The 15549-nt window shown below is 44.1% G+C and overlaps 1 protein-coding gene across 4 annotated transcripts in view; it reads right to left on the bottom strand.

The window, feature by feature from the left end:
- The window catches only part of EXT2 (exostosin glycosyltransferase 2), a 139048-nt gene that overhangs the window by 35638 nt on the left and 87861 nt on the right, over positions 1–15549 (bottom strand). For all 4 annotated transcript variants that reach the window (XM_043480711.1, XM_043480712.1, XM_043480713.1 and 1 more), the window contains exons 9-10: positions 14769–14958; positions 5018–5184 (exon numbers count right to left, since the gene is read on the bottom strand). In XM_043480711.1, coding sequence (XP_043336646.1) covers positions 5018–5184; positions 14769–14958 — 357 coding nt within the window. The remainder of the gene's footprint in view (positions 1–5017; positions 5185–14768; positions 14959–15549) is intronic.

The following is a 15549-nucleotide window of genomic DNA, read 5'->3' as shown; positions in this document are numbered from 1 at the left end:
CATTTCAAACTCCAAACTGTTTTCTAAAATGGTTGCATCTAGGTTATGGATCACAGTAAAGAGGAAAGGCATGCAGGCCAGAATAATCTGTCTCCTATCTTTCATGTGCATGCTGGTAATGTAAATTTGTTCATTTATCAAATATTACTAACTGCTGAATGGCTTGAGCTGGGTTAGGCACAGAGGATACAGCAATGAATAAGACAGCCATATTTCTGTCTCTATGGGGCTTACATTCTAGAAGAAAAGCAGACACTAAACAACACACTTCACAATTATTTGCTTACAAAGAGGTTGAGTGCTCTAGTCTGGAGACTTTCTGAAAGCTTCTTTTGATCTGAGTGCTGAAGGATGAAAAACAGTCAACAAGATAGATATAATCCTAACACACAGTGATAACTGTGACAAAGAAGTAGTTCTGGGCTCCAACATAACCCCCTGGGACATAAATTTTTATTAACTGATTTGTTTATTCTCTTAATCCATCAAGTCTGCATGAAAATAATCCCAGGCTTTGGCATTAAAAACAGGATTTAGAAGTACCATCCTCTTCTGTCTTCTGATTCAACACAAAACTGGGTACCCTCCCCAGAAGAGAACTGCCCCTTCTGGATGATGAAAACAACCACAAGCCCTCCCTATGAATCACTGGGTTGTGAGAAGGACGGCAGAAGTCGTGGTGGAACAGCTGATGGAGCATCTCACAAAGAGCAGAGCACACGGCCCACCAGCCAGAACGTGCACTTACTAAGCGCTACACAATCTTATCTAACGTACATGACAACCCAGTGAAGCAGACAAAGTCAGCACCATTCTGTGCAAGAATAAACTACAGCCCAGAGAGATTACATAAATCATCCATGGTGACAGAATAGAAACTTGGGTCCAGTACTAACTTTTTTCACAGTGTCAATTACTATGCAAGAGATAACTTCACAACAGCAACCTAAAGCACCAGTGGTAGGGATGCCTGAGAAATAAATCTGTTTTCCTTAGTACCAAGGTAATCTAGTGATGGACAAGTGACAGATGGTTCTGAGGACTACTTTTGAGGACCAGTAGTCTCTGACATGGTAAAATCCTCAAGGAAGACAATATAATGTCACCCAAACTTGGATTCAGATCCAAACTTTTCCACTTATTTAGCTGTGTGACTGTAGGCAAGTCATCTAATCTTGCTTAGTCTCAGTAAAGAAAGGAAAAAAAACAACAAAACCCAATAACTGCCTAAGAGGTTTGGGAAAAGATCATTCAGTTCAGTTCAGTTGAGTCACTCAGTCACAGCTGACCCCTTGCGACCCCATGAACCACAGCACGCCAGGCCTCCCTGACCATCACCAACTCCCGGAGTTTACCCAAACCCCTGTCCATTCAATCAGTGAGGCCATCCAACCATCTCATCCTCTGTCGTCCCCTTCTCCTCCCACCCTCAATCTTTCCTAGCATCAGGGTCTTTTCAAATCAGTCAGCTATTCTCATCAGATGGCCAAAGTATTGGAGTTTCAGCTTCAACATCAGTCCTTCCAATGAACATCCAGGACTGATCTCCACTGATGTATGTAAACACCCGGCAAATTGGTAGGAACACAGTAAGCAACACAGAGATGGTAGTTAGGGAAGTTATTCCTTTCTTAGCATCTGGAGACGACCCCCATTACTAGAGATGAAGGGTGTCCCTGCCCCTACCTCTTGATACACAACTGACTTCTTCAGAGGTAACGTGGAGTAAACACAGGGCATCAGGGGAAAGAGATGAAGATTCAAGCTCAGTCCCTCTGGGTTTTGCACTTCCTCTCATCAATAAATTTTTTGTCGCTCTAAATGAACTAAAGGTTGAAAGAGATTTCAGGCTGCAATATTCCTGAGATCCCAAGATTTTAAGCCATGGTTGAAAGGAATTCATCCAGGGTACCTTTCTTTTATCAGACTTCATTCAGACCAACTGAAAATATCAGAGGCAGCACTCTGTCCATCTTGGTTACCTTTCCTCATTTGAAATGGTCCCATTTCCTACCTTCCTTTTACCACAAAAACAAACACATGGATACAGTTTGAAGCCATTATGTGCAATAGAGAGAGAAAACATTGGCAGGAAAAAAAACAGGTCTTTTTGCCATGAGTTGGCTAGAGAAATAAGTAATTTGTTGTTTTTTTTTAAAAAAAGGGAATGATAGTGTATGAAAAATCACCCAACACCCTAGGTGTGATGATAGGAAACACATCTCTATGAATGGAAATAAACTCAGGAAACTGAGTCTATGTTTTACTAGCTATTTTCATGCCTTTCACTGGCCAGTAATGATACCGACCAGAGTATTCACATATCAGCCTATTTCACAGCAATTTCTTTTATACTCAATGGATATATAAATATATTTTATATATAATATACATTATATATAATTATAAAACGTTGAGCTTAAAGCTCAACATTCAGAAAAAAAAGATCATGGCATCTGGTCCCATCACTTCATGGCAAATAGATGTGGAAACACTGGCAGACATTATTGTTTTGGGCTCCAAAATCACTGTAGATGGTAACTGCAGCCCTGAAATTAAAAGACGCTTGCTCCTTGGAAGAAAAGTTATGACCAACCTAGACAGCATATTAAAAAGCAGAGACATTACTGTGCCAACAAAGGTCCATCTAGTCAAAGCTATGGTTTTTCTATAATAGTCATGTATGGATGTGAGAGTTAGACTATAAAGAAAGCTGAGTGCCAAAGAATTGACGCTTTTGAACTGTGGTGTTGGAGAAGACTTTTGAGAGTCCCTTTGACTGCAAGGAGATCCAACCAGTCCATCCTAAAGGAGATCAGTCCTGGATGTTCATTGGAAGGACTGATGTTGAAGCTGAAACTCCAATACTTTGGCCACCTGATGTGAAGAGCTGACTCATTGGAAAAGACTCTGACGCTGGGAAAGATTGAGGGTGGGAGGAGAAGGGGACGACAGAGGATGAGATGGTTGGATGGCATCACCAACTCAATGGACATGGGTTTTGGTGGACTCTGGAAGTTGGTGATGGACAGGGAGGCCTGGCGTGCTGCAATCCATGGGGTCACAAAGAGTCAGACACGACTGAGCGACTGAACTGATATATAGTTATTTATATATAATATGCATTATATGTAATTATTTATATATATTTCCATGTATGTTAAATTATTTATGTCTATATATAAAAAGGGCTTCCCTGGTGGCTCAGAGGGTAAAGCGTTTGCCTGCAATGTGGGAGACCTGGGTTTGCTCCCCGAGTCAGGAAGATCCCCTGGAGATGGAAATGGCCACCCATTCCAGTACTCTTGCCTGGAAAATTCCATGGACATAGGAGCCTCGTAAGCTACAGTCCATAGGATTACACCTGGGGGAATATGAGCTTTTAATTTTTGGTGCTGGTGGTCACAGGGGGATTCCTATTTCTTCCCTTTAAAATCCACTTTTAGTGGACATTGAATTTCCAAATACATGAGGTTTTCTAAAGTATCTTTGATATTAATTTCTTAAATACTTTCTTCTCTGCAATAACTGTGTTGTTTTTCAGTCTTCTAACTTTATTGAAGCTTTTAATAGCTAAATCAAAGATATCTCTTGGTAAATGTCATACTGCACTGGAAAATAGGTGAGTTACTTTCATATCTTTAAAAATATGGTTTCTAACATAACTCCACAGTGGTAAGAGAATAGACTCTATGATTTCAATACCTTTAGACCATGAGATTTTTGCACCTTGTTTTATGTCCCTGGCTATATTCCAATGTCTCCTAGTTTACTGTGTACGGGAACTTGAACAGAATTTGTATCCTATTATTGTGTGAAAGTTGTATGAATCTTAATTATGTTGAACTGGTTGATGGTGCCTTTTAGGTCTATTATATCTTCCTACTTTTCTGTATATTCATTCTATTAATTTTTGAAAGTCTGATATTGAAACTCCAACTAAAAATCTTAATTTACCTACTTTAAAAAAAGAACTGTAATATATAGTGGAACTATATGTAACTTTGCTCTGTATTTTCCAAGTCTCCTGTAAATGTGTTATCTTACTTTGATGATTTAAAAAATAAGAAAAAAAAATCCACTTTTAAGGCTTAGAAAATAAATTTCTATAACAAACACATGTACCAAATATGGCTTCATTAAATAAAGTTTCATGATTTCTTAGAACCTCAAATTTAATAGATCCTGAGTCAACTAAAGATCGTTACCTCTCTCCCCAAAGCAGGATGACTATTGGGGATAAATTCCCCCACTTTCCCTTGTGCTGGCTGTGGCTAATTGATGTGCACCCTCTGTTTTGCTTGGGTCTGATACCACCAATTCGCCCCTGCAGCCGCAGGCCTCTGCCTGTCGCCATCAGGCATCTCGCGGACATCCTCCCTGACAGGACGCATCAATTCCTAGTGCTTTTCACCAGGCCTCGGCTCTGGCACTTTCCCCTGGGGAGACCTTTACTGGTCTCCATACTTAACCCTTGAACCCAGCCTAATCCATCAGCCTCACTGAATGAACGGTGATAGAGAATGCTTCTCCCCAAAGACAGGCAGCCGGCCTCTGCACTTAAAACTCAGAAAGCAAGCCATCAATGGGGTCTGCTTTCTGTTTGTCAGTGTCGCCAGCTTCTTCACTTACTGATGTTTTTATTGTGGCTGTGCCCAGCTGCTTGAGTCTGCGCAGTGCTCTTCATGGAGACATCAGTAAAGGGGGCTTGTTAAATCTCATAGATGCTCTTTTGAAAACGCCCCCTGGGACTCCCCTTGGGAGTTCCCCAAATTGGCAGACAGCACAATTGTCATTTTGGAATAGGGTTTCCCCAAAGCTCTAAAGAACAGCTTTGTGACCCACACTCCCAAGCAGTTTTTGGGTGCTACTAGAAATCACAACTTCAGAGAATGAAATATAACCCTCTGTATTAGGAAAGACAGAGAATGAAATATAACCCTCTGTATTAGGAAAGACAAGCAATAATGGGCAATAAATATTAAATATGTAAATGTACTGTTTGAGACCTCCTTACCTCATAACCGAACTGCAGCTCATCAGAGGTCAGCATGATGATATCATCATCAATAGCCAGGACGGCCTCTGTCTCGATTTCATCGTAAGGGAAGAAGCGGTTACTCAACTTGTTTTCAGCCGTTCTCACAACTTTTAATGGAACCCGGATTTTGGGCCACAGAGAATCTGTAAAAAGGAAAAAAACAAAACAAGGTATTTATGACTCTTCTAACTTCTTTGAAAAGATAAACTGGTGAAAGCCGTGTCTCACAAATAAGACAGAAGAATCAACTCAAAGCTGTGACTCTCATGAAATCCACAGGTACGGGGCTTCCCTGGTGGCTCAGTGGTCAAGAATCAGCCTGCCAACGCAGGAGATGTGGGTTCAGTCCCTGATCCAGGAAGATCTCACAGGCCACAGAGCAACTAAGCCCATGTGCCACAACTACTGAGCTGGGGCTCTAGAGCCCAGGAGCCCCAACTACTGAGCCCATGTGCTGCAACTACTGAACTCCTGTGTGCCCTAGGGCCCACGCGCGTAAACAAGAGAAGCCGCTGGAAGGAGAAGCCCTCGCACTGCAGCTAGAGAGGAGCCCCCGCTCTCCACAACTGGAGAAAAAGGCCGTACAGCAATGGAGACCCAGCACAGCCAAAAATAAATAAATAAGATTATGGAAAAAAAAAAACCATGTGCACAACTATAGGAGGACATTCTTAAAGATGAATATATATTATAAATATCTCTCTTCTCTCTATATCCTTACAACACTACTGATGCTTAATGTTGTCCTAACCAGAATCCACAAACAGACTCCAACTCACAACTGAGAGGTAGAGGGGGGCCAAATGACTTGATGAAGGTCACAGGGACAGGCCAGGAGGAGGCATGGGCTCTGCCTGCCTCCTTCTCAGGTCCAAGGTTTGAACACCAGGACTCGACCACCTGACTGCCTCTGCATAATCCTTCCAGGTATGTATACCCAGCCCCAAACTTGCCTGCAGCCCCTCTGGGAAACGTACATGCTGAAAGAAAATGAGAGTGCCCATCTCCATCACCAACGGCTCCCAAGGCTGCCAAAGCTACCCTCACAAAACCATGGCCCTGAAGGAGTTCAGCTTTTCTAACTTAGCACCTCACCCCTCAACAGCCACCCTCTTCTGACTCACTGGGTTTGGTTTCTCATCATGACCAATTTACAGAGTAAATATCAAATTTCCAGGTCTGATTACAAGGGGTTTTCTGGTATGCTGAAGGCACACGAACGTGTGCCTCGCCTTCCATTTTTCCCATTCTGCTTTGAAGCAATTCAACCTCAGGTTCCTCATTTTAAAGTGCTGCATTTAGCACAGCATGAAATTAACACTTCTTTGGTACAGGACCCATGTCCACAGACCTCAGGGTTCTTTACAGAGGGCAGTTTGTTCTTCACGCAACATTTGTCAGATGAGAATAGAAAAGGTATCATATTGCTTCCAGAAGCCCAACACATAATTGTGGGATAGTCTAGCTTTGTGAGAATTGAAGCCCCAAAATGCCTGTGGCCACTCCAAAGTCACCATAGAGAAGGAGAAGTGTGACAGAGGGAAAATCAGGAGGAAAAAAGCTTGCCCTAAGAGACATCAGATAAAATATCTTACTTCTGCATAATTTACAATATGTCCAGGTAAAACAGTGTTGGGGTGCTCCTAGGTTCTTGGAAGAGGCCTGTGAAAGTGAGAGGCCCTGTAATAAAGGAAGATATTCCTTTATATATATGTATATACACACACACACACATATATATATGAAGAAGATATTCCTTAAGTTCTAAGTAAGCCGAGAGCCTAAAACACCTGGTGGCTCAGATTGTCAAGAGTTTTCCTGCAATGCAGGAGACCCAGGTTCAATCCCTGGGTCGGAAAGATCCCCTGGAGAAGGGAATGGCTACCCATTCCAGTATTCTTGACTGGAGAATTCCATGGACAAAGGAGCCTAACAGGCTATAGACCATGGGGTCACAAAAAGTCAGACACAACTGAGCGACTAACACTTTCAGAGCCTGAAAAAGCTTAGGGCCTAAAAATGTGTTCAACTCCAAAAAAAGCATGCTTGGGAAAGGACTGGAGGCCAAGGAAATGATCCAATGGGTCAGTGCCTTTTAATCAATGATCAACCTGGTCCAGAATGACATAATCAAAAAATATCTTCAGAATAAATGGATAGGCACAGGACTAAGAGACTGGAGACCTGAGTTCTGCATTACCCATGGGGTTCTTAGGCAGGTCCCTTCTCAGGGTAAGAATAAGTGGAGAGACAGGAGGGAACCTTCATTAAGCAACCAGTATATGCCAGATACTTTATTTTATAGCTGCACTGTCATTCATCCTCCTGACAACTCTATGGAGCAGAAATTATTTACAAAGTAGGATTCACAAAGCTCAGAGAGGTTAAGTACATCAGCTGGGGTTAGGGCTAAATGATACAGCTGGTATTTGAATCTAAGTCTGTTTAGCATCAAAGACCAAATAGGACCTGCACCATTTATTGCAGCTTGAAAATGTCATGTTTCTCTGGATCTGGAACAAAAACAATCATCCTTATTCTTCTCTGCTTCCCGTTCGCTCTTCCAGTTAAATAAAAGAAATCCCTGTCATAAATCCAAATCCTTAGAAAACATGAATAAATTGTAATACCTAAAAGTGAAGGAAGTTATAGCTCTAACTAGATCAGTGGTTATCTTTAGATCAGTGGTTCTCAAATTTTTTGGTGTCGGGATTCCTTTGTGCCCTTAAAAACTGTTGAGATCCCCAAAGAGATTTTATTTATGTGGGACACACACACACACACAATTTATTATATTCTGAATGAAAACCAAGGAAACTCTAAAACCCCAGGACACACGAGCACACACTCCATCAGCCAGTAGAGTGGTGATGTCATCCCATGTCGGGCAGGCCCTGGAAAACCCCACTATGCACATGTGAAAAATATAAGCGTGGGAAAGCAGGGTGACTCAGCATTCTCACAGAAAGAATTTCAACCTCACCAGCCCTGTGAAAGGACCTCAGGGATGCTCAGCAGTTCCTGGACTGCACTTTGAGAACCTCTGTAGGAGACCTTGTGTTTAGATTTGGGTACTGCAATAGAGCTGTCCAGCATGGCTCAGATGATAAAGAATCTGCCTGCAATGCAGGACACCAGGGTTCAATCCCTGGATCGGGAAGATTCCCCGGAGAAGGGAATGGCAACCCACTCCGGCATTCTTGCCTGGGGAATTCCATGGACAGAGGAGCCTGGAGGACTAGTCTGTGGGGTTGCAAAGAGTCAGACACAACTGAGCGACCAGCACACAAACGCTTACAACAGAAGTACCAACAAACTGGGAGACATGAGGAGCTGACGAGGATAGTACAGGTACCTGAATCCAGGATCTCTTTAAACTGAGTATGCCAGTTGTCACGCACTGCGTCTCAGCTTCAAATTCACCCTTCACTGCCCTGTGGGTGATATGGCAGCCGACCCCATCACCATTTCCCCTTTGCCCACTGACACGACATTAAGCCTTATTAGTAAAGGGCGCTGGAGGGACGCTGGGAAGTAAGGGGCTTTGCTTCCTGGTTCAGGGGTGCCTTTTTAATTGCTCCTTTGGTACCTGAGCAGCAGGCAGGCAGCAGCACCCCTCTCCAGCACGTTAAGTGGCACCCCCAAGGGAGGATTCCTAGCAGGTTCTACAGACACCCCAACAGGCTCCCTAAGGAGTCTGGCAGCTCCTCTGCAGGCAGTTTCCTGGCAAGTTCTGTGATACCTTCAGCAGCAACTCAGCTGAGGTTCTGCCCTCAGGTGGTTCCGAGTGAACTGAAGCCCTCGCCAGTACCCCACTGAGTCCAATAACACCCCCGGGTGGCCTCCTGTTGAATTCCATGGGTATCCAAAGGGGCTGCTGGTTTCCTGTTTGCTAGTCTTAGCCTGTGGCACCTGAGCAGCCTCACCATGCAGTGGGTCTGAATCCTAGACCAAGCCTGGGGAGGTGCTCTCAATCCCCAAGATGATTTCCTATAATCCTGGGAGCTCTTTTCACCCTTAAGTCACCAATCTCCTAGTCCTAGTTAACAGTTCCGAGTTAATACTTGAACGTTTCCTGTTCAAGGTGCTGTGTGGTTTCTGTCTCCCACCTGGATCTTGACTAACACACTAGGGCTATCAGAAGGGTTGTCAGATGAAAAGGGGAATTGTTCTCTATGGCTTCTGAAGCTAGAACCATGACCAATGCCTGGGTGAAAGTTACAGGGAAACTGATTCAGAATCAAAATAGGTAAGAATGCTCTAATGAAATGAAATGCCTTCAGCAACACTATGTGCCCTTCTACTTGAAATGTATTAACTTCAGGGACCAAACAAGATACCTGTGAGGACTGTATGGACAGTAACATTTCACAGAGAGATCAGTCTTTGGAAAGAGCTTCAAATCTCAGGTGCCTGCATTCCTTATCAGCCATGTGATCTTGAACAAATCAGTGACTTTGTACCTGTTTCTCTGACTATGAAGATGGGACAGTAACACCATCTCCACCTGTGGCAAGGCGTGAGGAGGAACAGGAACGCGTTCAGCAGCGCAGTGCCCAGCATGTGGCAGACTCCCACCGAATGTGAGCTGTGCTTTCCCTTGCAAGTCTGTGCCTATTTACAGACCAAGGATGTTTTTGAACCCTAAGGAGTGGTGGCAAAGTGGCACATGTTAGATCTCATACATTACTCTGACAATCTAGTGGTATGTCCTCAGCTTTTATCTTCAAAGTCCACTTCGAGCCCAACAGAAACCCTGCCATTCATCCTCTAGAACTGAAAAAACCTAACTTGCCAATGGAACAAAGAAACATGGAACTCTTGCCAAGGAAATTTCACAAGGCAACAAACAGCCCCTCTTTCTGCAATACAGAAAGAGGCTAGAAAATAGGTTAGCTGCTTGCAAGACGTGTAGACGTTCCTCTACCCTGGATGAGAGGGACTCTCACCCAGCGAGTGTGCACAACACGTTCAACAGAGAGTTTTCCAATTCTTTGCCTATGTGTAGCCAGAAAATTACTCAAGACAACGTCTGTAAACAACCTTCCTCGATAAGGTCTTTGATAGGGAAGTTTTAGCAAGTGAGGACAGCCAAATGGGCACAGATGGAAATGTTGAATGAATTGTGGCTTTCTTGGAAAGGTGATTACCTTTTCCTGTTCTGAGCTGAACCTGGAGAGTCAAAGGCAGCTTTGGTAAAAGAAGTCTCCATCTCAACGGTCCAGCTCCCTATGAACCATCGTGACCACAAGGAAGGACTCCAAGTAGAACTCCCAGTTTCTTGTTTTCACAGTTTCAAATAGAACAGGCCTCTAAGGAGGGGACCCAACTTTCTTGGGCTTTTGTATCCCTTCTGTGGAACATGGGAACAAGAAGGTGGCTAGCCAAAGAAGCATTATAATTACTCCCTGCCTTAAAGCAGATAATTCTGATATAGGATTTCGATACAGTTTGAAAAAAAAAAAATAGGACAGGAATACAAGGTAGGAAAGAAAAACATAGGTGAGAAAGAACAGAAGACTTGTATTTTTCTTTCCATTAATATTTTCAAAAGAATAAGGTTTATTTTTCTGCCTCTCTTCGAGCCCCTGATAAGAACCTGGTTGATCTGCATAATCTCAAATCAGAGATCTGACAAAGCATGATTTCCTTGCTGCTAAACAGCAATCCGAATAGATACAGTGGGGCTCAGGGCACAGAGCATGAGCTTTGGATCCAGAGAGACCTGTGTTCATTTCTGCAGATCTCTGATGTGTGTGTGTTAGTCATTGAGTCGTGTCCAACTCCATGTGACGCTATGGGCTGTAGACCACCAGGCTCCTCTGTCCATGGAATTCTCTAGGCAAGACTACTGGAGTCGGTTGCCATGCACTTCTCCAGGGGATCTTCTGAACCCAGAGATTGAGCCTGGGTCTTTGCATTGCAGGTGGATTCTTTACTGTTTGAGCCACCAGGAAGCCCTAGGGGAAATTACTCAGTTAATCTGAGTTTCACTTTTGTAAATGGGGATAACATCAGCGTCTTCACAGGTTTGTTATAAGCACTGGAGATAATACGTGTAAAGCACTTAGCACAGTTCCCATTCCTTGGATATAAAAGGTACATAATACATGTTATAACAACACTGTATCATTCTCATTTTCACTGCTGTGCGTAGCGGTTCAGTCGTGTCCGACTCTTTGCAGTCCTTTGGACTGTAGCCCGCCAGGCTCCTCTGTCCATGAGATTTTTCAGGAAAGAATGTGGGACTAGGTTGATATTTTCTTCCTGCAGGAGATCTTCCTTACCCAGGCATCTTCACAAATGGGTTCTTGTGAAGTCTCACAAACCTCACTTTGCCTCTGACATTTTGGAGAGGTGCAGACAGAAGAATGTGGGGTGGCTCCCTAGGGTGCAGGAGGAGACAGTACCACAGCAGAGACCTGCGGGTCCTCACACCACCGCTTGGCCCAAATGGGGTCTTTTTCCTTACTCCTTTAAATTATAAATGGAGCTGCATGAATTGTGGCTTGTGTCTCATCCTGCAAATCTGTAGCTGGCCAAACAGAAATGTCACCTTCCATTCACACAAAGTAGTCTGAAAAATAAGATTTCTCAAAAACATTGCCAAGCTTATGAAAAACAAACAGCTGAGCCAACTGACCTGATAACTTTACAGTTTTGAGCTTTAGTCCAACTTGAAGGAGAAAAAGAACTCCTTGTGCTAAGGATTTTTTTAAAATGTGTATTGATTAACAGTTTTCTCCACGTTGGATGCCAGAAACCATGTGAGCAAGGAGAACTCTCCAACTTGGCAAAGGTACTACGAAACGTTCAGATTGTCTGACGATGACCCCAAGTCCATCCTGGGGATCACTGTCACACACAACCACAGATGCACAAAATCAACCATCCGGTTATCTCTGTACAAATCTCAGGCTTCCTCCAGAAGTCCTCAACCAGCCTGGGGAACAGAAGGTCCCTAGATCCTCACTCCCCACAGTCCCAGAATTCAGCTTGAAGGAAGGGCGCTCCTGATTCTGCTTCTCGATTGCCTCCATCCTGACGGACCACTCTGAAATGCTCAGCCAATCCCATCCTGCCTATTAAGAACTGTGGAAGTAGCAATCCGAAGCTGGGTGGCCACAGGGGAGTTCCCTGAGATCAATTTAAATTTAAAAACTGAAATCAGTTAAAACAGAAGGCTGAATTAAACCTATCTGAAATGTACGATGGAACAGCTTCCTTCAGGCTGAGGCCAGGGGCCAAGCCTAACAACCTCCACATCCATCAAGCCGGGAAACTGAAAAGCTGGGGTCGGAGGAGGGCAGTGGCTTGCCTTTTCGTCTGACAGAGCTCAAAACCAACGTGACGAAAGCTCACTGGAAATTTCTATTGCCTAGTCTAAGTATTTACTTAAACTTCAAACCCAGCAATTTAGACTTAAATGTAACCAAAAAGAAAATACTATTTGGTTGGGAGAGTGAAAAAAAAAAAAAACTGGAGGGGAGGGATTTCTGCCTACACTAATCCTCCCAGCAGCAGACATGTTAACCACAATATTTATTTTAGTAAATGTAGAGAAAGCGAAAAACATCACTTTTGCCTCTAATATTTCAAAGCCTTGGACTTGTCTTTTAAAAAATATATATGTTACTAATGCCGTACATGAAAAATCAGATGCCTTTGCTGGCAAGAGGGCCAGAGCTGACAGCCCCATTTACCAACTGAACAAACACCCTACAGAAGATTAAACATGGTTCATGTTCTCTCCCAAACAACCACAACGCCAGAGCCAGAGCCCTGACCTAAAAACCACTGTTAGAAAAAAAGCTGGTCCAGCCCCTGAATGTGTCAAAGTTTGGGTCTCATCAGCTGAGGGTTCTCTTTCCTCTCTAGAGCCAAAATATTTCAAAAATAAACTACACTCTTGGTCATGACATTCAGCACTACACTTTGGTAGCATGTACCAAAAATTAAAACTGAACACCCAACTCCAGAACCTACGTTTGTCCTATTGCTTTTAGTGACAGCAATGTAGGCAAGCACCTTAGACCAAGAAGGAAGAAAACGATTTCTCTTTTCTCACAGTTTGCAGTGATACTGGCCCTAAAGAAGTGTCTCAAAGCCACATTAAATAAGTCACCTTATGCCCAAAGTGGCTAACCCGGGTTTCTAAGGAGAAGTCTCCTCTGCATTTAGCACCAGCACTGCCTGTCTGGTGGGTGGGGCGCAGCCGGGAGGCTCCTGCTCTGGAAGCTGGTGGCCTTGGCGTGCAGGGGGGAGACTGCAGATATGACACACAGCTGTCCCAGCTCCAACAAGGGACACGCAGCCTTCCTTCTGAAATACAACCCATCCCTTTATGAATGAAGACACGGATCAGCAATGCAGTGCCTCCGATCCACCTCACTCTGGGTGGACCTGGGCTTCTGATGACCCTCCCTGCTGTCCCTTTCAGTCCCCTCAGCCTCCTCCTCCTTCCCCTTCCCGTCAGTCTCGTCCTCTCTCCCTCTGAGAAGATGCCAACATCCTCTTTTTTCTTCTACCCCTTTCTGTCCCCCTTATTGAGAGTCAAACAAACAAAACAAAAATCCAAGAATGTCGGCACAAAAGCATGATAATAATAACAACAATAATAAACACAGTGAGCTTCAGGGCATACTATGGGCTTTCATGTAAAATAGCTACTTTGTTTACTAAACTGTGGCTCCCTGAATCTAAAAAGCAAGTATTGATGCAGAGAACAAAAGTCCCACCAAGGAAAAAATTTTTAAAGTCTCAAGAGGGCATTTAAATCCTGATTTGCCTCACAGACAGAAGTACATTCTTCTCCCAGCCTAGACTATGGATCTACTGCTGGGGTTTCCAAGGTTGACTATCCCGACTTCAGGATAACCAATTAAACGGGAACAGCCATAAAAAGTGCAGATACTACTGTCAGGCAATAAACTAGACCTTATCGGTGATAGTGGTGCACATTACAAACTTCAAACTCATTCCTTGCTCTAATCCATCAGAAACTTCCTGGCTTTAATAGGCTATAAAGGGCAGGGGCTTTGAAGTCTCTGGGATTAGGATCCATAATAGACGGACTGAATGAGAAACGAAATGCAGGTGGAACGTACATTATGCATCTTGAATTAAAAACAAATCCAATGAATCAAACAGGCTCACCCCGAGCTGCCAGTCAGCAGATTATAGGGCTGGCCAAGGCGAGGGACAGAGTGATTAAGGATGAGCTGGTGGGAACTTCCAGCGAGGGCTCACTTTAAGGAGCTGATTCAAGCCTGGGAGGGCGCGCTTTGCTGACTTTGCCCATCAGAGGTGAGGCTGTCCTTTTTGAAGAAGAGCACGGTATCAGAGCCGAGATAAGGAAGGAGAAAACTAATGCCTTTTAAACTGACTTTTCATGTAAACAAATCAGCTGAGAGGGCTGAGGGAAGCTAAGATCTGTTTTCCCAAGGCTGATGGCCTTTGATCCTATTGATTCCTAAGCCCTCAAACACTTGCGGCTACAGAGCATGCCGTGGGCTTAAACGGGCCACCCTAGAACAAGAACAAGATGACTGAGAAAACCAGGGTCACGCTGCCTCAGGAATGGCGTTGCTGTTGACAAAGCAGGAAAGTTCATTTAAGACAAAGGGTGCAAATCATTTGTCTATCCAAAAAAACTTGATCCCATTGAGATGAACACGAACGTCCAAACCGGGCCTTTCCAGACACGCCGTCTCGCCACTCTTCTTACCTTCAGGAGGGTTTTTATTCTGATTGTTCCAGACGACCAGTAACTTGGAGAGGCTGGGCACCTTGGACACTTCAGTGATGACCCGGAAGAGGCTCTCCACTCGGTCGTAGGTGAGGACGATGGCCGTGAAACCTTGAGATTGCGGGGGGATGAGGGGGAGGAAGAGAGGGTTGCTCACACTGCCCCACTTCTGCAAGAGAACAGATTCATGCGGGTCAGAGAAGGATCTAGTAACAATGGTGCTGATCTCTTTCTCAGCGTCACCAATAAACCTGAACGAGGGAGACTCGATCGCTCTTACTAGGACCAATCCAAGAGGCAACTGTCCAAAGTCTTCCCCACCTCAAAACCTGCACTGATGTTCTTTAACTGAGCTTGGCCCTGATACCCTTAAAAAAAGGAGCAGAGAATTTCTGCAGCTAAGAGGAGATGTCTAGTTAAACATGACAGATTTAAACACATGCATTTATCTCCATTCCCTCCCCAAACCCACTAAAACGGCAATTAATAAATATAAAATATAAATCTACCCAGACAATGAAATGGGAACAGAGACAGCAGCTGATGAGCAGCATCAACATGCTTCTGAAAAGACTGAAAAGGGCTGGAGAAGTGGTGACAGGGCAGAGGGTGAGAGTTGCAACCCAAGTGCTATAAAAGGGGTGGCGGGGCAACAGGGCAAGCAAGTCCCAGCTGTTAGCTACACGATGGCCCAGGGATTGTGCTTGCTGGGACCTCATGAGGTAAGAGGGGGAGGGTGAACATAGTTAAAGTATGTGTA

Source organism: Cervus canadensis, chromosome 11, assembly GCF_019320065.1.
Source record: "Cervus canadensis isolate Bull #8, Minnesota chromosome 11, ASM1932006v1, whole genome shotgun sequence".
Taxonomy (NCBI): domain Eukaryota; kingdom Metazoa; phylum Chordata; class Mammalia; order Artiodactyla; family Cervidae; genus Cervus; species Cervus canadensis.
The sequence above is the reverse complement of the archived record's forward strand: the minus strand, read 5'-3'. Positions and strand labels throughout refer to the sequence as shown.